Genomic DNA, 23698 nt, shown 5'->3' on the forward strand with positions numbered 1-23698 from the left:
TGTTTGCCTGTACGACAAGGTAAAAAATGGGAATTTTTTAAAGGAAATATGGGTATATAGCTATAAGCAAAGTATTACTACTGTATTTTCCTTAATTTAGGTTCATCTCTGCGCCAGCCACCACTTCCAGAGACCTTGACAACAGCTGGTCTTGTGCAAGTGCAATTAAGTACTGGCTTATCAAATTCAAAAATCAGACAGCTGGCCACTACACTGAATCATGTTGGTGCAGATGGAGTTGTTGAGCCTTACTTTTGCCAAAAGTTTGCTGACATAAGCAAAAACCCTGATGATGTTTTCACCATTTCCTTAATAACATCCTTTGAAAAAACCGATATAGAAGCTGACGCAAGACAAGTTGTGCATTGTATTGATGTAGAGAACCTTTGTTCAAAGATTGTTTCAGAGAGGAAAGTTTCTGCCAACCACACTGTGAAACTTGGCCTGGTTGGAGGAGGAGGTTTTTTGAAAATCAGTTTGTGTATCAAACTGATTTTCAAACATCTGCAACATCTTCAACTGTTGAAGATGTTGCAGAAACTTACTTCAATGTCAAAAAACTGTTTGATCTCATTCAAGCAAACAAGCTCCAATTCATTATCGGCGCTAATCTTAAACTTGCCAATATCATTTATGGCATTCAAGCACACAGCAGCAAATATCCTTTCTGCTAGTGTGAAGCTGAATCAGGCAAACTAAGTGACATTGGAGCCTTGAGAAGCATTGGATCTCTTAAAAGTGACTATCAAGCATTTGTCAGGAAGGGAACAAATGTAAAGACAGCAAAGGGTTTTAAAAACTCAGTACATCCCCCCCCCCCCCTTCTTGATTTGCCAGATGATAAACTGATTTTGGAACTAATTCCTAGAATGGAATTGCACTTGCTTCTTGGGGTTGTGAACCATTTATTCAAGAGTCTTTGTCAAGTTTGGCCAGGAGCAAGTGAGTGGTTGGCCTCTCTTTACTTTGCCATTCAGCCCTACTATGGTGGTCGTTTTGCCGGAAATGACTGCCACAAGTTGCTGAAAAACATAGGCAAACTCCATAATCTTTCTTAAGCTTATTGTGAATTCCAGGCTTTCAGTTTCATAGAAGCATTTTAAAAGTTCAACAAGGTGGGATCTGCCTGCTTTGGAAACTTCCTTAATCCCAGCTACAAAGAAAAAGTTGATCAGTTCAAAGAGTCATTCATGAAACTGCAAATTTCAGTCGCGCCCAAAATGCACACAGTTTTTTTCCATGTACTACATTTCATCAGCATTCATGGATTTCTTGAGTTTTCAGTGAACAGGCAACAGATGCTTTACATGCAAATATCAAGGTGCACTGGGAAAGACAATCAAGCCACCCTGAGTATGGTCATAATTTGTTCAAGTGTGTTTTTGACTATGATTGCAAGCACTTGTAAAGAAGGACAAAAAGTCAAGTCTTGCTCAATAACCACAAAGCCATCAAGATGTCATTAAAATACCAAAAGAAGAATATTTGAAAAAAGGAAGTATTATGTAGAAAAGCTTTGAAAAATTTATACATCATTTTGTCTCCGAGTGAAATTGTTTATGTACCTTGCATTTCTTTTGTTATTTTTTTTTTTTTGGAATTATTAAAATCCTTTTAAAAAATTGAATTTCAGCAAACTTGAATTTTTTTAGTGAAATATTGCTCATAAGTAAAAGCAGTAATTTTATTCATCAACTTCAAAGTGAAATTTCCGGCTTGGATGTCAGTAGAAGATATAAATTTTTTATGTTTTAGTAACCATGAGCGAGATCTCGTCTCGTTCTCGTTTCTCGTGAGAAATGGGACTTCTCGTGAGAAACGAGAAATAGAAAATTCTCGCAAGAAGTTGAACGAGACTTAAATATTATATTATTTTCCAAATTAAAAATTATTATAATTTACAAAATGCTTAATAATTTGTTATTTTAATTAATATTTTGACTCCGTGATTTTAATAAATCTAATTAAAAATTTAATTTGTTTTTGACAAAAACAAATTAAATTTTTAATAAGATTTTTAATTAGATTTTTTAATTAGTTTTTTTTAAATAATGTAATTATAATATTTTAATTAGATTTTAAATATTTTTAGTTAGATTTTAAATACAAAAACTTTTTGTATAAAATGGTGCACTTTCGACTTAATTTCATTAGTTTACCAGTGGAATTCAACTTGACACATATTGTTCATATTGAAAAGAAATATTCTTGCCTCATTTCAACGATCAAAAATGTCACCAAGAAAAAACAAAATCTGGAGATATTTTCAAAAAACAAGTGACGGTGCTGAATGCAAGGCGTGCAAAAAGTCTTTGAAAACAAAAGATGGAAACACAAGCGGACTTCATCGTCATCTCGAAAAAAAACACAGCCAAGATTACGTTAAGTATTCTGAAAAAACTGACGACTCTCTTCTTCCTCCTCCTAAGAAGAAACAACGAACCATGGTCGACAAAGACAATTCCATTCAAAAACAGTTTGACTCTGCAATGCTGGATTACTTTTGGACTGATCTGGTATTCTTTTCAGCAGTCGAAGGAAGAGGTTTCAAGAAATTGTTTGGCATTGCAAACCCTAAACTGAGCCTTCATCACAGAACAACATATTCAAGAAAGCTTTCAATTCGGTCAAGAGAAGTTCAAGCTGGAATGAAGAGCATAATAACGGAGATTACGCCAAATCTAAGAAGTGCTGCATTTACTTCTGACCTTTGGACTTCTAGAGCTCAGGACAGCTACATCTTTTGGACTTTTCATGCTATTGACGAAAATTGGAGGCTACATCACTGGACACCCCATATCCAACAGTTCCCAGGCAGACACACAGGTATCTTAATTGAAGGAAAGCTAGATTCTTTCTTAAAAGAACTAAATTTGCCTGCTGATTTACCAATGTACTGCGTGAACGACCAGGCAAGAAACATGAAACTTGCAGTCAAATTGTCAAAGCGCCTTGACCAATACCTGTGCAACAATCATATTTTGCAATGTGCAGTTCGAGACTCATTTGGAATGACTGCTGGAATGGATCATGCGTTGCAAACATGCAAAGATTTGGCTTCTTTAACTCACCAGTCAACAGTTGCAGCTGAGTTGCTTGAATCAGAATCAGACGCTCAAGGAATCAATTTTAGACAGTTACGCCAATCTGTTGACACAAGATGGAATAGTGAACTGGATTGCATGGCTTCTGTCCTATATCTAAAGAGTGCAATTATCAGCTTATGTGCAAATGAAGATATTTTTTCTTCAAAGACCATCAGTGCATCACAGTGGAAATCAATCGAGGGAGCAGTAGAAATTTTGGCACCAGTTAAAGAAGCTACAGAAACGTGGTCGAGTCTATTCCAACAATTAACACTGTCGCCGATTCTCTTTATTTAATCCATGACAAAATTGATCAATCTATTGAGGCGGATGGAAAAAATGGCTACGGTGTCTTGTATGCAAAAAACTTGAAAAGCTGCATTGAGAAAAGATTTCCTTTTTGTCACACTGGAAACTTATTGAGTGCTGCAGCAAACTACTTAAATCCTGCTTTAAAGGAACTTCACTTGAAGCTCTTCAAAGAATTTCAAACAACAAAAGAATGGTTAGCCTCACAGGTTAAGGATAATGTTGAGTGCCAACCTGTTGCCAGAGTCCTTTCAGCAGATTTGTCCCCTAATTCAAAACTGAAGTAAGTTACCATTTAAAGCAAGGATGTGGAGTCCCAAAAAAGAACTCCAGCTTTATATCACTATTTGTTTTTGATCTCTTGTGTTCAGGGGTTAAAAATCTCAGTAAAATTATGAACTACATTGAAAAAAAATGTTCACGAGATTTTATAACATAAAACCTAATGTTTTTTAGCATGGAATCATGATGTCCTAGCCGTCATTATACATAAGAATTTTAGGTTCAAAATTGATAGTTCCCGTATCGTAATAGTCCTTTTTTTTTTCACAAGAGTATTCAACGGTTCATTTTACATTTTAAGGAGCTCCTGGATACCAAAGAATATAAATGATGTTTTTGTAACTTTCAAATTTAAAGTGCTCTTTGAAAATCCTCATGCCTGATTTAAATACATAATTTATCTTCATATTCAGCCAAGCGATGGAACTATTAATTCATCTTCATATAAAACCAAGCAAGGGAAACATTAATATATCTTCATATAATCCCAAGCAAAGGAAGTATTAATTCATCTTCATATAAAGCGAGGCTACAATAATTCATCTTCATATAAAGCCAAGCGATGCTACATTTCTTCATTTAAAGCCAACCGAGGCTACAATAATCCTCATAGTTCATCATTTAGAATTTTGTACCCTAATCGCATCTAAGCATGTTTAATCAATTGCTTTAAGAAATAAAAGCTAAAATTTATATAGCAAACTATTTGTGTATATTCGAACAGCTGTTACAACCAACATAAGCTATTATTCTTGGACATATTTTCCTGATAGTAATCAATCTTATAATCTAAAAAAATTATTTTGTATATAAAAGTTAAATATAATTTAATATAATAGAAAGCTGTAGTAGTTCGAAAACTGCGAGTGAGCTTAATAGTAATTAATTTTACTTTGACAGCATATACATTGTGTAGTTATTCTAAGTAAATAAATTATATTACAAATTAAAAATCATATAGCTCTAGATGAGTTTTCAATGTGAGTTTTCAATGTGAGTTTTGAATAAGAAATCAATGTGAGTTTTGAATAAGTTCAAGCTTTCATTTTGATGATAAAATCTGGTAGTTTGTTCCACATTGATGAGACTCTATTAGTTAAAAATTGATGACGAATATTGCAGTTTTTAACTATTTCTCTTCTGATTTTGAAGTTATGGCCCCTTGTGTTGGGCTGATACGAGGCAAAAATATTACTAATCTAGCAAAAATAGTACAATCAATTTCAAGTTCTCTTTTATTCTTTTTTTTTAATCTTATTTTTATTATTTGTTTAATAAGTTTAATTTTTTTATTTATATAAACATTTTTGTAGGAGGAAGCTTCTCCGTTTCTGAAGACACCAATGCCGGGAACTATTATCTCTGTATCTTGTAAAGTTGGAGATAAAGTATTTATGAAATATTTGATAATTTACATTTTTTTTTTTTTTTGTACATTTTAAAAATTTGGTGTGTGTATAAATTTGGTATGTTTAGGTGTTTGAGGGTCAAGAAGTTGCTGTAATCGAGGCCATGAAACTTCAGAATTCCCTCACTATTTCTAAAACAGGAATCGTAAGTTGTTAAATTTTGAATATCTAAAAATTTTATTTGACCAGTTTTTAAAACTTTTCCTAATTTTTTTATAGGTTAAGAAAATTTATGTAAAGCCTGGTCAAAATCTTAATGAGGATGATTTAATACTTGAAATAACTTCATAAGTCATTTTCGTAATACAGTAAACGAATACTTGAATTATCTTCGTTTCCGAGAGGTAAAACACGAATGCTTATTCAGAATTTTGGAAGTAATAAAATAATATTTAAATGTTTTTTTTGTTATTTTTGGATAAATCCGCACAGCTCAACATCCATAGAAAATATTTTCAGACTCCACAGGCAGAATCGTTTTTAAATCGTTGTAGCATCTTCTGAGGTTTGATCCTCGCTTAGTATCGATTTTAAAGTTTGTTCCTTTTTTTACATCACCAATAATATCTTTTAACATTTGTACTTTTTTATGTGATTTTACCATCGATTTAATTGTTAATAATTCCATCTAGCTTATCTTGAATTTAGATAGATACTTCATTTCCATCGCCCGCTTCAGGCTAGGCTAGTGATCATGATAATTTTAATCTTGATTCTAGCTTCCGAAATTTAGATATGCTTTAATTTAAATACTAAACAAAATAATTTAATCCGCCCCATTTTAACGCAACGAGAAAAAAATTTGTATATGCTTTTGCCAATTCACTGCTGCCTAAACAGCCGGTCACCGGGTCTTAAAATAAATATATTATTTTATTTTTAATTCGTTATACTGAATTATAATATGTAAGATGCCAGAGTGGTACCTTGGCAACTTTAAATATCAATAGTAGTAGGAGAAAATCAGGGAAAAATAGGGTCGAATTCGGACACAAATGTTATAAAACTGAAATTTTGCAGAGATAAAGTAGACAGTCTCTGGTTGAGCGTAAAAAAAAAGCCCCGTTGATTGCGCTGCGGAAATGTATCTTTTTGAGGCAAAAAAAAGAGGATCAGTTTTGACAGCACCAAAATATGATAAAGTATATATCGTTGGATAGAAAATTTTATGCTAATCATTATCTATATAAGACTTGAAAATAATTATTTTTTAAGTTATTTACGTTTGAGAAGTGTAAAAGCGTTAAAATACTATATTTTTTATTTTCAAAACATAATTTACTATTTATAATACATATATATAAATATTATAATAGCAAAACATAAAATATTATGTTTTGTTATTATAACATTTTTTATTTTCAAAACTTGGTCTGTGCGTAACTTTAAATGGGAAAAAAATATAATATTTTTAAATAACATGGAAGTAAGTTTCTTTAAGACTTGGAAGTAAGTTTCTTTAAACTTAGATGTCCGATATCTTACTTTTCTCAAAACAAATCATCGATTAAATTTCTCTCGTTTTCAATTCACCTTTTCCCTGATATTACAATGCATTATGGTATTTGTATGTGCCTACATAAGTAAACAACAAAAATAAGTAAAGTAAAATGCCAAAAATTGAAAGAACTGAGATTGTCCCAATAAACTTGGGTGTATATTATCTACATCTTAGATTTTTTAGTTCAAATTTAAAAAACTTTATTATTGGAGTAAACTAGATTAGACTTCGAAGAAAAGATAATAACAAGTGCACCGATGTTGTTCGACTAAATAACAAAAAAAGAAGTGGGGATTTTACATGTTGTGTAAATGCTAAAGCAACTAACTAACCTAAATGCTTTAGCAACTAAGTTAAACATAAATTTATTATTTTATGTATTTCCTAACAAAGAAAATATTAAATTCTTAAAAAATTTTTACATACTTTTACATCCTTTTAAATATTTTTTTTTGTTATAAACTGAAAATAAAATGCATTTAAACAAGGTAAAATCTTTTTGAACCAGTTTTCATTTTCAAATTTAATTGATTGCACAAACAAGTCTTCATTTGCGTATAGAGCAAAATCTATTTTGCTCTATACACATAGATACCTTAACATTGGTACAGTTAACTGTTAGATTTTTAGTGCTGTCCATCTGCTATTAAAGAGCACTTTACTTTAATCATTTTGTAGCTTTCTTAATACAAAACCCATCAGGGTTACAACCAGCCATGCTGTTTAGGATTTATAACAAGATCAGACTTTTTTCTTAAATCTTTTCATGAGCAATATCTTTATTTTCAATACTCCACTGACAAGCGTTTGATTCTAAACTATTAGTTTCTTATATGCTTTTTTAACAATGAAGTTGTAAGAGTATTATTTCTTCAGTTTGTAAGTAGGTTTTATACTTTGCTTTTCAAGCCCTTTTTGTTTTTTAATTGATCTTTAGTTTCTGATTTAATTTGAATTATTTTTTTAACCTAGATTAGCAAGAAGTAACGTAGAATAACAAGAGTTAAATTGGCGAGTTTTAATTTTCCTCTGTCAAATTAGTTTCAATTAAATGGTCCAGACAATGCGCAATGTGCCAGAATTGTCTAAAAATGGCAAAACTAATTATGGGTTAAATATAGACATATGATACATGTTTATAGAGGTTTTTGGGGCCAAGAATTTCATTTTTGGGCTTCATTTTAATTTTGGAGCGATCATAACCACACATAAGTGATTACTTTAAGGGTTGTCAAGGGCGATCATGGGGTGTCTTGATGGTTTTTAAATTAGATGGGACATTTTGTATATCTAAATATAAATAACTGCGGTCAGGGAATTCAAATCTGGGCATATTCGGTCTTTAGAAGTGGTCATAACCGCTCAATTGGTCATCTTAGTGTTGGTCAAGGGTGGTCCTGAAATGTCTTAATTTTTTTCAATTAGATGGGACATGTTGTATCTCTAAGTATAGGTAATTGCGGTCAGGGAATTAGAAACCGGGGATATTCGGTCTTCAGGAGTGGTCATGACTGCTCAGGTGATCATTTTAGGTGCGGTCAAGAGTGGTCCTGGAATATCTCAATGTTTTTTTAATTAGATGGTACATGTTGTATGTCTAAACATAGGTAGTTGATATCAGAAAAATTAAATCCGGCCATATTTGGTCTCCAGGAATGGTTATGATAGCACAGGTAGGTATAGTTGTCAAAACATTTTTGTAATTTTTATTTATTATATGTACTTTATTTCTTTGATATTATGAATATAAGCAATTAACATTCACTAAAATTGAACTTTGTTAACATATTTTTTTAAATATATATAAGAATCTAGGTGACGACATATATCATACATTAGTACATCAAGAGCCACTTAGCATCCTTAGGTTGATTGGAGTCATTGACTTTTCCCTTCACAAACGAGAAATCAAAAATCTTTTTTTCTCGTAAACAAACTAATTTCTCTTTACTAAATTAAACTCTTCTTTTTAAATAAAATCTTTTTGCATACATAAATATAAATAATAAATATTCTCTTCACAAAATTAAATGATTAAAACTGTTCTTAAATATAAATAATAAATATTTTTAATATAATCTTTTTAATAAAATCTTTTTTAATAAAATTTTTAAAATAATCTTCACTGACGAATCCAGCGTTTTTTGGTGTTTGAGGTAGCTAACTCTCAGACATGGAGCAAACTTCAAACATTTGTATGTTTATACATGTCATACAATAATGCTTTGGAAAAATTGTGATGATTGGAGGTTGGGGAAAAAAGTAAGCCCCCAAATTTCATTCCCCTCCCACCACAGCCTCCCACCCCAGGCAACAATTTTGTAAAATATTTTTTGTGCTATTCTCAACTAGACTTATATTCATCGATAAATTTTAAGTTATATAGTATTATCTATCAGTGTTTAAAAATTATGACCATATAAAGTTTAAACCCCACTCTGTTACAAATTTTATATGGTCATATTTTTTGAACGCTGACAAATAATACTAAGAAATTTAAAGTTTATCGATTAATATAAGTCCAGTTGAAAACAGTACAAAAAAAAAAAGTATAAACTTGTTGCCCTCGCGTTTGGGGTAAGGGGGGAGGATAAAATTTTCGGTCTTGTTTGTTCCCACTCTCTAACCTTTTTTTTATTTTCTCATTAAAAGATGTTTCACAAAAATAATAATGGTCAAATTTATTTTTATTAATTAAGATAGCCGTTGTCGCTCCTTGGTTTAGTTCTATATAATAAAGTATTTGGTTAAACTCTAATCTAGTTTAAATAGTTCTCTTTGAATAACTGGTAACCAGCTATTTTATGTTTAGCATCTCTTTTTTTAAAATATTGGCTGATACTGTCTCAGATACTATATCAGTAAATATAAAATATGTTGATGTGTTATCGGAAGCAGAGATGTTGCCTTTTAACAATTAAGTTACATCTTTTGAGATTATTTTGTTTTCATCACTATTAAATTCCTCCTTGGTAATTAGAAAAAATATTATATTTAATGGAGCCTTTCAAAAGGTTCAGGAAAATTAAAAACTGGAGTTTTTAATTTTTCTGTTCATGCAAACACCATAATGGATTGCGTGAAATAATAATAATGGGAAAGATAAATTTCATCACTTGAATCTTCTTCAGCTTCAAAATGTAGAACAATCGTATCACAAAAACAACTATTTTAAGATGATTATGTGAATATAATATAATATATGCATATAATATATTTAAAAAATAAAATTTACGGTTTTATTACTGCAGTCTTGCAGTCACCGCATGGAGACAGACATTTTAGTCCGTTTTTACTGCAAGAAAACGGATTAGCTCAGCAAATATTTCTTTTCAAAGTTTTACAATAACAGCAAATCTCTTTTAATATATTGGTTGGGTGATCTTTGTCTGTTGGTATTGGAAGAAAACAACCATTATCTAAATTTAATCACCGTTCCTTTAGATCCAACTTGAAAGATTCATTTAACATTTTCCCTTCAATAACCTAAAGATTAACTCTAATACCATGAAAAGAAGCAGCACGAACTTTGGGTGGTAACTTTTCTGGCCTAATAATTCCTTTACAAACCATTTGATTATATTTCAATAATTCCAGTAATCCGAAATAATTTCAGGTACTGATTGTATACAGTTCGATTTTTGCAATAATTTTAAAAAACTAGGCTTTCCTTTTCCCAGTATTGAAGATGTTGAGTCACATCCTGACCTTACATGAACAAATAACAGATGTTCTCTAAAATTCATTACTCGAGATCGAGTATCTTTTATACTCTAGAATTTTTTCTTGCTTTAATGATAAAAAAACCTTATTTCATCTTCCCAATGGTACATTAGTATCACTGCTATATCAGTATCATCGACAACAACAATGCATAATAAAATTTCTTATGCAACTTCCAACAATTTAGAGACAATTTTTGTGTCGGCATTTTCTTTGCATATTTCTTGGTCATTAATATGTATATATATATATATATATATATATATATATATATATATATATATATATATATATATATATATATATATATATATATATATATATATATATATATATACATATATATATAAATTAAAACTTCGTACAAAATATGTCTTTATCACTTTACAACACCATGAACTGGATTTATTGAATAATGGTCTTAACTTTGCTTTACCACCAGCGTTTATAAAAAACACGGACGTTGCTCAATTTGATAGCGTTGCACAGTTTCTCAACACCCAACTTAGAAACAAGGATTCGGAGCCACAAGTTAAAAGTGAACTTTCACATTTAGCAAATAATTATGTTTACAAATATACGCCGTCTGAAGGTTGTCTGAGAAAACACAAAATAATAAAAAGACTCAGGAAGAATGAAAACATCGTAATAACAAGACCAGACAAAGGGAATGGTATAATTGTTCTAAATAATGTTGACTATATAAATTCTCTTAATAATAGTATAAGTGATAAAACTAAATTTAAAGAATTAAAAGATGATCCAACTATAAAAAGAGAAGTATCTTTACAAGGGTATCTTAGAAAACTTAAAAAACTTAAATGTTTTGAAAAAGACATTTACAATAAAATTTATCCTGTTGGTTCACAAACAGCAAGAATTTATGCTCTACCTAAGATGCACAAACTTAGTAAAGATTCTTCTCTACCATCTTTTCGACCAATTATTTCAACAGTTGGCACATATAATTATAAACTTGCTAAACATCTTTCAGATTTATTATCTCCATATTTACCAAAACATTATACCACATTTTCATTCGTTGAAGATTTAAAACAAGTTGACGTAACTAACAAATTTATAGTTTCTTATGATGTTGAAAACTTATTTACTAATATTCCACTTAATGAAACTATAAATATAGCAACAGAATTGTTTTTTAAAGATGAAACTCGCTCAAAATATTTTTCTAAAACTCATTTCAAAAAATTACTTCAAATTTCAACGTCTGGTTCTCATTTCTTATTTAACGGAAAATTTTACGATCAATTAGATGGCGTTGCAATGGGTTCTCCTTTAGCACCAATTTTAGCTAATATGTTTATCGGTTTTCATGAACAAACGTAGGTTAATAATTGCTCATCCTCCATACCGATTTTTTATAAACGTTATGTGGATGACATAATAGCAATTCTTAATTCAGAGTTTGAAGCGCAAGAATTCTTTAAACATCTCAATAGACAACACAAAAACTTTAGATTTACTATGGAAAAAAAAAAAGACAACCAAATTCCATTTTTGGATGTTCTTATTAATAATTCTAATTCACTCTCTACATCAGTTTATCACAAAAAAACATACACGGGTCTTTTACAAAATTTCTTTAGTTTTGTCCCTTCATGTTACAAAACTGCTCTTATACGTTGCTTGATTGATCGAACATATAAAATTAACAACACGTGGTATGGATTTGATAAGGATATAAAAAATCTTTCTTTAGTTTTAAAAAATAATCAATATCCGCAAAAAGTTATCGACACTGAAACTAAATTATATGTTGAAAAGAAAATTAATCCACCTGTTATAAATACTGTTGATAATACTAATATAAGATATTTTAAGCTTCCATTTATTGGATTTTACTCAAATTTCACTAAAACTAAAATTGATAAAAATATTAAAAAGTATTGTAAAAATGTAATAATCAAATTTATATTTACAACCGATAAATTAAAAAACAATTTTTGCATAAAAGATCCACTTCCTAAGATGCTTAAATCTAACGTTGTCTACAAATTTTCTTGTGCTAGCTGTAACGCCAGTTATATTGGAGAAACCTCTAGACATTTGGCAACACGGATAAATGAGCACCTTACGAGTGACAAACAATCGCATATTTTTAAACATTTAAATTCATCCATTAATTGTAAAACACTAACTAATTATGATTGCTTTCAGATTTTAGATACTGCCTCTACCATTAACAAATTAAAAATAAAAGAAGCACTTTATATTAAATGGGAAAATCCTTCTTTAAATAAACAAACATCTCATTATGTTATAAATTTATCTATCCAACTTACTAAATCATTATTATAATTAATATTTTAATATTAGGAAGTTTATTTTGTCATAATTTGTAATATAATTTTTAATTGGTTTGTAACAAGTTTATTTGTCCGGTAATTTTTCTCTGTATTGTCTTCAGTTTTTAAATTTATTTACCAGAGTTTTAATTGTAAATTAAATCTTTTGAAAATGTAGTAAGACTACGAAACATGTCAAGAATAAAAAATATTGTGATTTTTATTAAAATTTTTACAAATTAATTGCTAATGCGATGTTCGAAAAATATATATATATATATACATACCCAAAGAATCAAAAAAAGTATAACAAAAGACTCGATAACAACCTATTTTTTATTGCTTTTATCTCATTTTTTAATTTAAGTATGTTTTTGTTGAGAAAAAAGGGTTTTGTCGTTAAAAACTTTGATTCCTCTTTTTTCCTTAAGTTGTCGTAAATAACATAGGTTTCTTTAATTTTTTCAAGTTAATGTTAACATTCTTATAAATAAACCCACAGAATCTACAAAAACATAGCAAAAGAATTAAAATGTAATCAGTGAAAAGCTGTTTTTTGTTGCTTTTATTTTATTTCCTAGCTTTTAGTAAATTTAAAGCGAAAACAAGGGTTTTGTCGTAAAAAAACTAGATTCGTTTGCTGTCCATAAGTTTATTTTAACATGTTTTGAATTAAACTCACAGAATCAACAAAAAAAATAACAAAATGATCCATAAGAAATCAGTAACCTGTTTTGTGCTGCTTTTGTCTTAATTTTTCATTTCTAGTAAGGTTTTGTACATAAAAAAAGGGTTTTGTCATATAAAACTCAGATTCATATGCTTCCCTTAAGTTTATTTTAACATTTCTTTAAATAAACTCACAGAATCTACAAAAATATAACAAAGGATTTCAAAAGAGATCAGTAAAAACCTGTTTTTTTTTTTTGCTTTTATCTCAATTTTTGACTTTGAGTATATTTTTGTACAGAAAAAATGGTTTTAACGTATAAAATATAGGTTCCCTTGGTTTCCTCAATTATCTTTTTACAAGTTTTGAAATAAACAGAATCAATAATTGTTGATGTTATTTTTCATTTTAGGATTGTTAGCATCTTTGTTGATGCTAAGTTTCATTTTCAGATTGTTAGCATCTTTGTTGATGCTAAGTTTCATTTTCAGATTGTTAGCATCTTTGTTGATGTTTTTTTTAAACACACAGTATTTAAATAAACACATTAAACTCAATAAAGAATAAAAAGAAACAACTTAAGAAAAAATTAAAAGACTTAAATTGAAATCAGTGAAAAATATATTGAAATATATTTTTTTAATTGGTTATTGCTTAAATAGGGTATTTGGATTCCTCTTGATATTGGCATTTTTAATGTTTGTATTTTTTTTATATTTTGAACAATAAAAAAACATTGAATGTTGTTTTTATGATTCAAATTATAACAAAAATACAAAATATATTTATTAACAAAAATATATTTTTTTTGTTGCTTTTATCCCATTTTTTAATATTAAGTTAGCTTTTGTACCGTTAAAGAGATATTAACATAAAAAACTTAAGTTCCTTTGCTTCCCTCAACTTTATTTTAGATGTTTTTTATAAATGGTAAAAGTATCTACAAAAATATAACAAATGATTCAAAAAGAAATCAGTGAACACCTGTTTTTTTGTTTCATTTACCTTATTTTTTGATTTTAAGTAAAATTTTGTACAAAAAAACGGGTTTTGACGTAAAAAACTTAGGTTCCTCTGCTTTCCCTAAGTTTAATTTATCTATTTTAGTATCTATTTTAACATTTTCTCAAAGAATCTACGAAAATATAACAAAATTTTTTGTTTCAAAAGGTAAAAACTTTTTTAGTTGCTCTTTTCTTATTTTTTGATTTTTTTTCTTATTTTTTTTTATATAGAAAACTTTTGTCGCTGAAAGCTTAAGTTTATTTGCTTTCCTTAAATTTTTTTTAACAGTGTTTTGAATAAACCCAAAAAATCGGAAAAAATGTAACAAATGATTCTAAATGAAATTAGCGAAAACCTGTTTTTATGTTGCTTATGTCTTGTTTTTTAAATTTAATTATGTTTTTTGTACAGAAAAAGTGGTTTTGCCGTATAAAACTATAGTTTCTTTGCTTACCTCAAGATTTATATATCATTTTTTCTAATAAACCTTTAGAATCTACATAAAAATAACAAAAGATTTTCTTATAAATTAGTGAAAACCTGCCTTTTTGTTGCTTTTGTCTTGTTTTTTAAAATTAAGTAAGTTTTTGAATAGAAAAAGAGGTTTTGTCGTAATAATTATAAGTGACTTTATTTACCGTATTATTATTTAAACATCTTTTCTAATAAACCAACAAAATGTACAAATATACAAGATAAGATTTTTAACAAGTCAGTAAAAACCTGTTTTTTTGTTGCTTCGGTCTTGTTTTTTAAATTGAAGTAAGTTTTTTATGCAGAAAAATGACTTTTGTCGTAAAAATATGCTTCCATTGCTTAACATAACTTAGTTTTACCATTTTTTCTAATAAACCTTTACCTAACCTATAGAATCTACAAAATTAAAACAAAAGATTCCAATAGAAAATAGTGAAAAAACTGTTTTTATGCTTCTGTTTTCAAAATTAATTAAGTTTTTGTACAGAATAAGTGGTTTTGTCGTAAAAAATATAGGTTGATTAGCTTGCCTCAAAATTATTTTAACTTTTTTTAATGAACATACAAAAATAGAACAAAATATTCTTAAAGAAATAAATAAAAACCTGTTTCCATAAAAGAAAGAAATAAAAACCTGTTTCCATGGTTCCATGTTTCCATGTTGCTTTTGCCATACTTTTTAAACTTTTTGCATCGCAAAAAGTTTAAAAAGTTTTTTGTCGTACAAAGGTTCGTTTGCTCACCTCATCTTTATTTCACCATTTTTTTTAAAAACGCAATGAATGTTCAAAATTATAATTTGTATTTTTCAAAATTAAGTAAGTTTTTGTAAAGAAAAAGGATTTTTTTTAAAAAAAAACACGGGTTATTATAGAAAAATATAACAAAAGATTTTGAAATAAGTCAATGAAAACCTGTTTCTTTGTTGCATTTGTCATATTTTTTAAATTAAGTAAGTTGTTACATAGAAAAAAAGAGGTTTTGTCGTAAAAAACTTAGGTTCATTTGCTCACCTCATTTTTATTTTTAAAATTTTTTCTTATTATTCCACCGAGTCTCCAAATAATACCAAAAGATGCGAATAAAAGTTAGCAAAACCTGTTTTTTTTTTGCCTTGGTGTTATTTTTTAAATTTAAGTATTTGTTCAGAAAATCAGGAATTCTCGTGAAAAACTAAGTTTACTATTTTTTCAAATTAACCCACAGAATCTACATAAATATAAAAAAAAATTCGAATTGAAAATAGTTAAAAACCTTTTTTTTTGAAGATTATGTCTTCTTTTTTAAATTTAAGAAATTTTTTCCAACAGAACAAGGGGTTGTGTCTTAAGAAACTAAGGTTCCTTTGCTTATCTCAAGTTTATTTAATCATTTTTTCTTATAAATCAACAGAATCTACCTAATTATAACAAAAGATTTCAATAGAAATCATTAAAAACCGTTTTTTTTGTTGCTATTGTGTTATTTTTCAAACCCAAATAAGTAGGTTAAGTAATAACAAAGTAAATATTAGGTTTACTTTGTTATTAAATCTAATGAACCCACAGAATCTAATAAAATATTTTAAAAGATTCTATAAGAAATTTGTGAAAACCTATTTTTTTTATTGCTTTTGTCTTATTTTTTAAATTTAAGTAAGTTTTTTTTTTTGGAAAAACACGCAGGTTCAATTAATTACCGCAAGTTCATTTTAACATTTTTTCTAATAAACTCATTAATTCTACAAAAATCTAACAAAAGACTTCAATTGAAATCAGTGGATACCTGCCTTTTTGTTGCTTTTGCCTTATTTTTTAAGTTTAAGTAAGTTTTTTTGAGAAAAAAGTATTTTGTCAAAAAAACTAAGGTTCCTTTATTCAAATCAATTTATTTAAACATCCATTCTAGCAAACCGATAGAATTTACAAAAATATAACAACAGATTCCAAAGTAAATTAGTAAATACCTATTTTTTTGTTGCTTTTGTATAATTTTTTAAACTTGAGTAAGTTTTGTAGAAAAAAAGAGATCTTGTCGAAAAAACGTAGGTTCCTTTGCCTACATCCAGTTTATTTAAACATTTTTTCTATTAAACCTATAGAATCTATAAAAATATAACAAATGATTTCAAAAGAAATCAGTGAAAATCTATTTTTATGTTACTTTTGTCTTTTTTTTTTTTTAATTAAATTTGTACAGAAACAGGCAATTTGTCGTAAAAAACTAAGGTTCCTTTGCAAAACTCAAGTTTCTTTAAACATTTGGTCTTATAAACCAACAAAATCTACAAAATTGTAACAAAATAGTACAATTGAAATCAATAAAAACCTGATTTTTTGTTGCTTTTGTCTTATTTTTTAAGTTTAAAAAGGTTACTGTAGATAAAAAGTGGCTTTGTCGTAAAAAACATAGGTTCCTTTGCATCCCTCGAGTTTATTTTAATATTTATTAAAATAAACCAACAGAGTCTACCAAAATATAACAATAGATTCAAAACAAAATCAGTGAATACCTGTTTTTTTGTTGCTTTTGTTTTATTTTAAAATTTTAAGAGGGTTTTTATACAGAAAAAGCGGTTATGTCTAAAAACTTCCTTTCCTTCCCTCAATTTTATTTTACCATTTTTTCAAATTAACCGACAGAATCTACAAAATAATACCAAAAGATTCAAAATCAGTAAAAATTTGTCTTTTTGTTACTTTAGTTTTATTTTTTAATTTCTAATAGGTTTTTGTACAGAAAATAGTATTTACATAAGTACAGAAAATAGTATTTACATAGGTACAGAAAATAGTATTTAAATATAATATAATATTTGCATTATTTTCTTATTTTAAGTAAGTTTTTATACATAAAAAGGGGTTTTCTCTTATAAAACTTAGGTTCCTTTGATTCCCTCAAGTTTAATTTAACATTTTTTCAAATTAATCTACAGGTTTAAAAAAAAATCAGCGAAAACATGTTTTGTTTGCTTTCGTCTTATTTTATAATTATTTTTTTAAAATAAACCCACAAAGCCGATAACAACATAATAAATGATTCAAATAGAAATTAGTAAAAACCTGTTTTTATGTTGCTTTTGTCTTATTTTAAAGTTTTAAGTACATTTTGTTAAGAAAAAAAAATTTTGTCGCGAAAAAATTAGGTTTCTTAGCCTCCCTCAAGTTTAACTTGAAATTTTTTCAAATAAACCTACAAAATATACAAAAATATAACAAAAGATTTTTAAAAAAATCATTGAAAACCTGTTTTTTTGCTGCATTAGTCTTATTTATAATTTTAAATTTAGTTTTTTTTACAAAAAAAGGGGATTTGCATAAAGAAAGATAGGTTCTTTGCTTCCCTAAATTTATTTTAAAATAATTTTTTTAGTAAACCCACACAATCGACAAAATTATACTTAAAGATAGAAAAAAGAAATCAGTGAAAACCACTTTTATCGTTGCTTTTGTTTTATTTTTTAATTTTAGGTAGGTTTTTATAAAAAAATGGAATTTTGTCGTAAAAAAAAATAGGTTTAATTGATTCCCTAAAGTTTATATTACCATTTTTTCAAACAAACCTACAGAATCTAAAAAAATGTAAGAAAAGATTAAAAAAAAATTATTGAAAGCCTGTTTTTTTTGCTGTTGTTTTATTTATTAATTTAAAGTAAGTTGTTGTATTGAACAAGGGATTTTGACGTTAAAGACTTAGGTTCGATTGCTTCCCTTTACTTTATTTTAACATTTGTTTAAATAAAGTCACGGAATCTACAACAGTATAAGAAAAGATTAAAAAAAAAATCAGTAAACTCTGGTTTTTTTGTTGCTTTTGTCTTATTTTTTAATTTCAAGTACGTTTTTGTAGAGATAATATGGTTTTGTCGTAAAAAAACATTATTTCGTTTGCTTCCTTCAAGTTTATTTTAATATTTTTTCAAATAAATCTACAAAATCTACTAAATAATAACAAAAGATTCCAAACGAAAAAACTGGAAACATGTTTTTTTGTTGCTCTTGTTTAGTTGCTAACTTTCAGCAGGTTTTTGTACAGAAAATTTGGTTTTGCCGTAAAAAACATTATTTCCATTGCTTCCCTCAAGTTAATTTTAACATTTTCTCAAATAAACCTACAGACTCAACAACAATATAACAAAAGATTTAAAAAGAAATCAGTAATATCTTGTGTTTTTGTCTCTTTTGTCTAGTTTTTTTAATTTTAACTAAGTTTTTGTACAGAAAAGCTAATTTTTTCGTGAGAAACATAGGTTCTCTAGCTTTCCTCAAGTTTATTTTAACAGTTTTTCAAACAAACCTACAGAACTTAAAAAAACATAACACAAGATTGAAAATGAATTAAGTGAAAACCTCTTCTTGTTGCTTTTGTCTTATATTTTAACATAGTAAAATTTAAAAAGTAAAATTTTGTATTGAAAAAAGTAAAACTTTGTATTGAAAGTAGGGGTAATGTTTTAAAAAACCTAATATTCTTTGCCTCCCTTAACTTTCTTTTAACTTTTTTTAAAATGAAACAAAAGAATCTACAAAAATCTAACACAAGATTTAGAAAGAAATCATTAAAGGCCTGTTTTTTTGTTGTATTTGTTTTTTTTATTAACTTTGTTTTAAGTTTTTGTAACGAAAAAGGGGTTTTGTCAAAAAAAGCATATGTTCCTACGCTTCCTTCAAGTTTTCTTAAAACTTTTTTAAATAATCCCACAGAATCTATAAAATTATAATATTAGATTAAAAAAGAAATCAGTGAAAACCTGTTTTTTCATTGCTTTTATTTTATTTTTTTTCCTTTTTTAAAATGCGTTTACACAGAAACAGGGATTTTGTCTTAAAAAAACTTAATTCCTTTGCTTTCCTTATTCGATTTTAGTATTTTTAAAAATTGACCTACAAAATATACAAAATTATAACCAAAAATTTCAAAAGAAATCAATAAAAACCGGTTTCTTTATTGCTTTTGTTTTATTTTCAATTAAAAGTAAGTGTTAAATCAGAAAAAGGGGTTTTGTCGTAAAAAAAGTAGGATACTTTGCTTTTCTCAACTTTATTTTAAAATGTTTTCAAATAAACTTAAAGAATCTATAATAATAAAACATAAGAATCCAAAAGTAATAAGTGAATACCAGTTTAATTGTTGCTTTTGTCTTATTTTTTGATTATAAGTAAGTTTTTGTACAGAAAAAGGGGTTTTGTCGTAAAAATATTATGTTCCTTTGATTCCTCAACTTTAGTTTAACGTTTTTTCAAAATAACCCACAGAATCTGTAAAAATAAAACTGAAGATTTAATAAGAAATCAGTGGAAACATTTTTTTTTGTTCAATTTGTTTTACTATTTAATTTTAAGTAAGTTTTTGTTCAGAAAAAGGGATTTTGTTGTAAAAAACATAGTTTCATTTGCTTTTTTCAATATTAATTTACCATTTTTTCAATTAAACCCATTTAATCTACAAAAATATAAGCAAAGATTCTTTAAAATATCTTTGAAAACCTGTTTGTTTGTTGGTTTTGTCTTACTCTTTCAATTTTAGTATGTTTTTGAACAAAATAAAGATTTTCGTCGTAAAAACATAAGTTCCAATCTTTCCCTCAATTTTATTTTAATAATTTTTTAGACAAATCAACAAAATATACAACAGTATAAAAAAAAATCAAAAAAAAATCAGTGAAAACCCGTTTTATTTGTTGCTTTTTTCTTATTTTTTAAATTTAAGTATGTTTTTGTGCAGAAAAAGGGGATTTGTCGAAAAAAACATTAGTTCCTTTTGTTCTCTAACTTTACTTTTATTTTTTTTCAATAAAACCACAAAATCTACAAAAATTTAACAAAACATTCGAAAAGAAATCTGTGAAAACCTGTTTTTTTGATGTTTTTTTCTTATGTTTTCATTTTAGGTAAGTTTATGTACACAAAAAATAATTTTGTGGAAAAAAACTTATGTTCCATTGCTTCCGTAATGTTTATTTTAACAATTTTCAAAACAACGACAAAATCTACGAAAACTAAATATAAGATTTAAAAACAAATAAGTTAATACCTGTGTTTTTGTTGCTTTAGTAAAAAATTTTTATTTCAAGTAAGTTTTTATACAGAAACAGGATTTTGTAGTTAAAAACATTGGTTGCTATGCTTTCTTTAAATCTACTTTTACCTTTCTTTAAATAAACCCACAAATATACGATAATATAACAAAAGATGTTAAAAGAAACCAGTGAAAACCAGTTCTTTTGTCTCATATGACTTATTATTTAATTTTAAGTATGTTCTTGTTCCGAAAAAGGAGTTTTGTCTTAAAAAACTAAGGTTTATTTGCTTCCCCCAACATCATTTTAACATGTTTTTAAATAAAATTACAGAACCTAAATTATTATAATAAAAGAATCAAATAAAAATCAGTGAATACCTGTTTTTTTGATGCTTTTATCTTATTTTATGATTTTTTATGATTGAGTAGATTGAGTCGGTTCGTAGAGTATAAGCGGTTTTGTCGTAAAAAAATTCCTTTGGTCCCCTCAAGTTAGTTTTATCATTTTGTCAAATAAATTCACAGAATCCACAAAAATAAAATGAAAAAATTCTAAAAAGAAATCAGTAAAATCCTGTTTTTTTGTTGCGTTTAATTTTAAACATTTTCTTTACTAAATTCACAAAATGTACAAAAATATTACAAAAGATATTAAAATAAATCAGTGGAAACCTATTTTTTTGTTGCATTTGAATTATTTTCACACTTTAAGTAATTTTTTGTACATAAAAAAGGGATTTGTCGTTAAAAACTTAGGTTCCTTCGCTCACCTCAAGGTAATTTGACCATTTTTTCTAATAAACCCTCAGAATCTACAAAAAAATTACAAGAGAATTCAAAAGAAGTCAGTGAAAACCTGTTTTTTTGTTGCATTTGCATTATTTTCTTATTTTAAGTAAGTTTTTGTACATAAAAAGAGGTTTTGTCATAAAAATCTTTGGTTCCTTTGCTCAACTCAAGTTTATTTGACCATTTTTTCAAATAAACCCACAGAATCTACAAAAATATTACGAAAGATTCCGCAAGAAATCAGTGAAAACCTGTTTTTTTGTTGCATTTGCAATATTTTCTAATTTTAAGTTAGTTTTTGTACATAAAAAGGGGTTTTGTCGTAGAAATCTTAGGTTCCTTTGCTCACCTCAAAGTTATTTGACCGTTTTTTTTAATAAAGCCACAGAATCTACAAAAAAACTACAAAAGATTCCAAAAGAAATCAGTAAAAACCTGTTTTTTTGTTGCATTTGCAATATTTTTTTATTTTAAGTAAGTTTTTGTACATAAAAAAGGGTTTTGTCCTTAAAATCATTGGATCCTTTGCTCACCTCAAGTTTAATTGACCATTTTTTCTAATAAACCCACAGAAAATACAAAAATATTACAAAAGATTCTTAAAGAAATTAGTAAAAACCTATTTTTTTTGTTGCATTTGCATTATTTTCTTATTTTAAGTAAGTTTTTGTTCATAAAAAGGGGTTTTGTCATAAAAATCATAGGTTCCTTTGCTCACCTCAAGTTTATTTAACCATTTTTTCTAATAAACCCACAGAATCTACAAAATAATACAAAAGATTCTTAAAGAAATCAGTAAAAACCTGTTTTTTTGTTGCATTTGCATCAATTTCTTATTTTGAGTATGTTTTTGTTCATAAAAAGGGGTTTTGTCATTAAAATCTTAGGTTCCTTTGCTCACCTCAAGTTCATTTGACTATTTTTCCTAATAAACCTACAGAATCTAAAAAAATATTATAAAAGATCTTTAAAGAAAACAGTGAAAACCTGTTTTTTGAACTTTTTATAGAGAATTACTTATTTTCACAAAAATGTTTATCGACATAAAATACGCTTTGAGCTAAAAAACATAGGTATACCTGGTTGTTTTTAATTCAATTAAACATTTTCTTTAATAAACCCACAAAATGTACAAAAATATTACAAACGATTCCAAAAGAAATCAGTAAAAATCTGTTTTTTTGTTGCATTTGCATTTTTTTCTTATTTTAAGTAAGTTTTTGTACATAAAAAGGAGTTATGACGTAAAGATCTTAGCTTCCTGTTCTCAGCTCAAGTTTATTTGACTATTTTTTCTAATAAACTACAAAATCTACAAAAATATTACAAAAGAATCCAAAAGAAATCAGTAATAACCTGTTTTTTTGTTGCATTTGCATTATTTTCTTAATTTAAGTAAGTTTTTGTTCATAAAATGGGGTTTTGTCATAAAAATCTTAGGTTCCATTGCTCACCACAAGTTTATTTAACCATTTTTTTCAAATAAACCCACAGAACCTACAAAATATTACAAAAGATTCCAATAGAAATTAGTGACAACCGGTTTTTTTTTGTTGCATTTGCATTAATTTCTTATTTTGAGTATGTTTTTGTTCATAAAAAGGGGTTTTGTCATTAAAATCATAGGTTCCTTTGCTTACCTCAAGTTTATTTGACTATTTTTTCTAATAAACCCACAGAATCTACAAAAATATTACAAAAGAATCCAAAAGAAATCAGTGAAAACCTGTTTTTTTGTTGCATTTGCATTATTTTCTTTTTTTAAGTAAGTTTTTGTACATAAAGAGGGGTTTTGTCGTATAAATCTTAAGTTCCTTTGCTCACCTTAAGTTTATTTGACCACTTTTTATAATAAACCCACAGAATCTTCAAAAATATTACAAAAAATTCCGATAGAAGTCAGTGACAACCTGTTTTTTTTTGTTGCATTTGCATTATTTTCAAAATTTAGGTAAGTTTTTGTACATAAAAAGGGAATTTGTTGTGAAAAACTTAGGTTCCTTTGCTCACCTCATGGTAATTTGACCATTTTTTCTAATGAACCCTCAGAATCTACAAAAATATTACAAAAAAATTCAAAAGAAATCAGTGAAAACCTGTTTTTTTGTTGCTTTTGCATTATTTTCTTTTTTTAAGTAAGT

The 23698-nt window shown here is 27.4% G+C and overlaps 3 protein-coding genes across 3 annotated transcripts in view; all 3 read left to right on the top strand.

Moving 5' to 3' along the window:
* LOC100202416 (propionyl-CoA carboxylase alpha chain, mitochondrial) overlaps positions 1-5486 on the top strand; it is a 92693-nt gene extending 87207 nt beyond the window's left edge. The window contains exons 20-22 of the mRNA XM_065788153.1: positions 4991-5065; positions 5154-5231; positions 5306-5486. Coding sequence (XP_065644225.1) covers positions 4991-5065; positions 5154-5231; positions 5306-5377 — 225 coding nt within the window. The 3' untranslated portion in view covers positions 5378-5486. The remainder of the gene's footprint in view (positions 1-4990; positions 5066-5153; positions 5232-5305) is intronic.
* A 2526-nt stretch (positions 5487-8012) lies between these two features.
* On the top strand, positions 8013-11657 carry LOC136074401 (uncharacterized). Its single transcript, XM_065786715.1, has 2 exons — positions 8013-8040; positions 10753-11657. Exons 1-2 carry the CDS (start codon positions 8013-8015, stop codon positions 11655-11657), a joined length of 933 nt encoding a protein of 310 aa, XP_065642787.1.
* Positions 11658-11795: 138 nt separating this feature from the next.
* LOC136074402 (uncharacterized) lies at positions 11796-12629 on the top strand. The gene has a single exon (XM_065786716.1). It carries the CDS (start codon positions 11796-11798, stop codon positions 12627-12629), a length of 834 nt encoding a protein of 277 aa, XP_065642788.1.
* Positions 12630-23698: the final 11069 nt, after the last annotated feature.

The sequence above is a fragment of the Hydra vulgaris genome, chromosome 01, assembly GCF_038396675.1.
Source record: "Hydra vulgaris chromosome 01, alternate assembly HydraT2T_AEP".
NCBI classification, from domain to species: domain Eukaryota; kingdom Metazoa; phylum Cnidaria; class Hydrozoa; order Anthoathecata; family Hydridae; genus Hydra; species Hydra vulgaris.

Excerpts from the sequence above, each read along its gene's own strand:
- LOC136074401 (XM_065786715.1), top strand. The coding sequence starts at position 8,013 with ATGGGACATGTTGTATCTCTAAGTATAG. Across the intron at positions 8,041-10,752 it reads TGTTGTATCTCTAAGTATAG|CGTTTATAAAAAACACGGAC; the intron begins GTAATTGCGGTC and ends CTTTACCACCAG.
- LOC136074402 (XM_065786716.1), top strand. The coding sequence starts at position 11,796 with ATGGAAAAAAAAAAAGACAACCAAATTCCATTTTTGGATGTTCTTATT.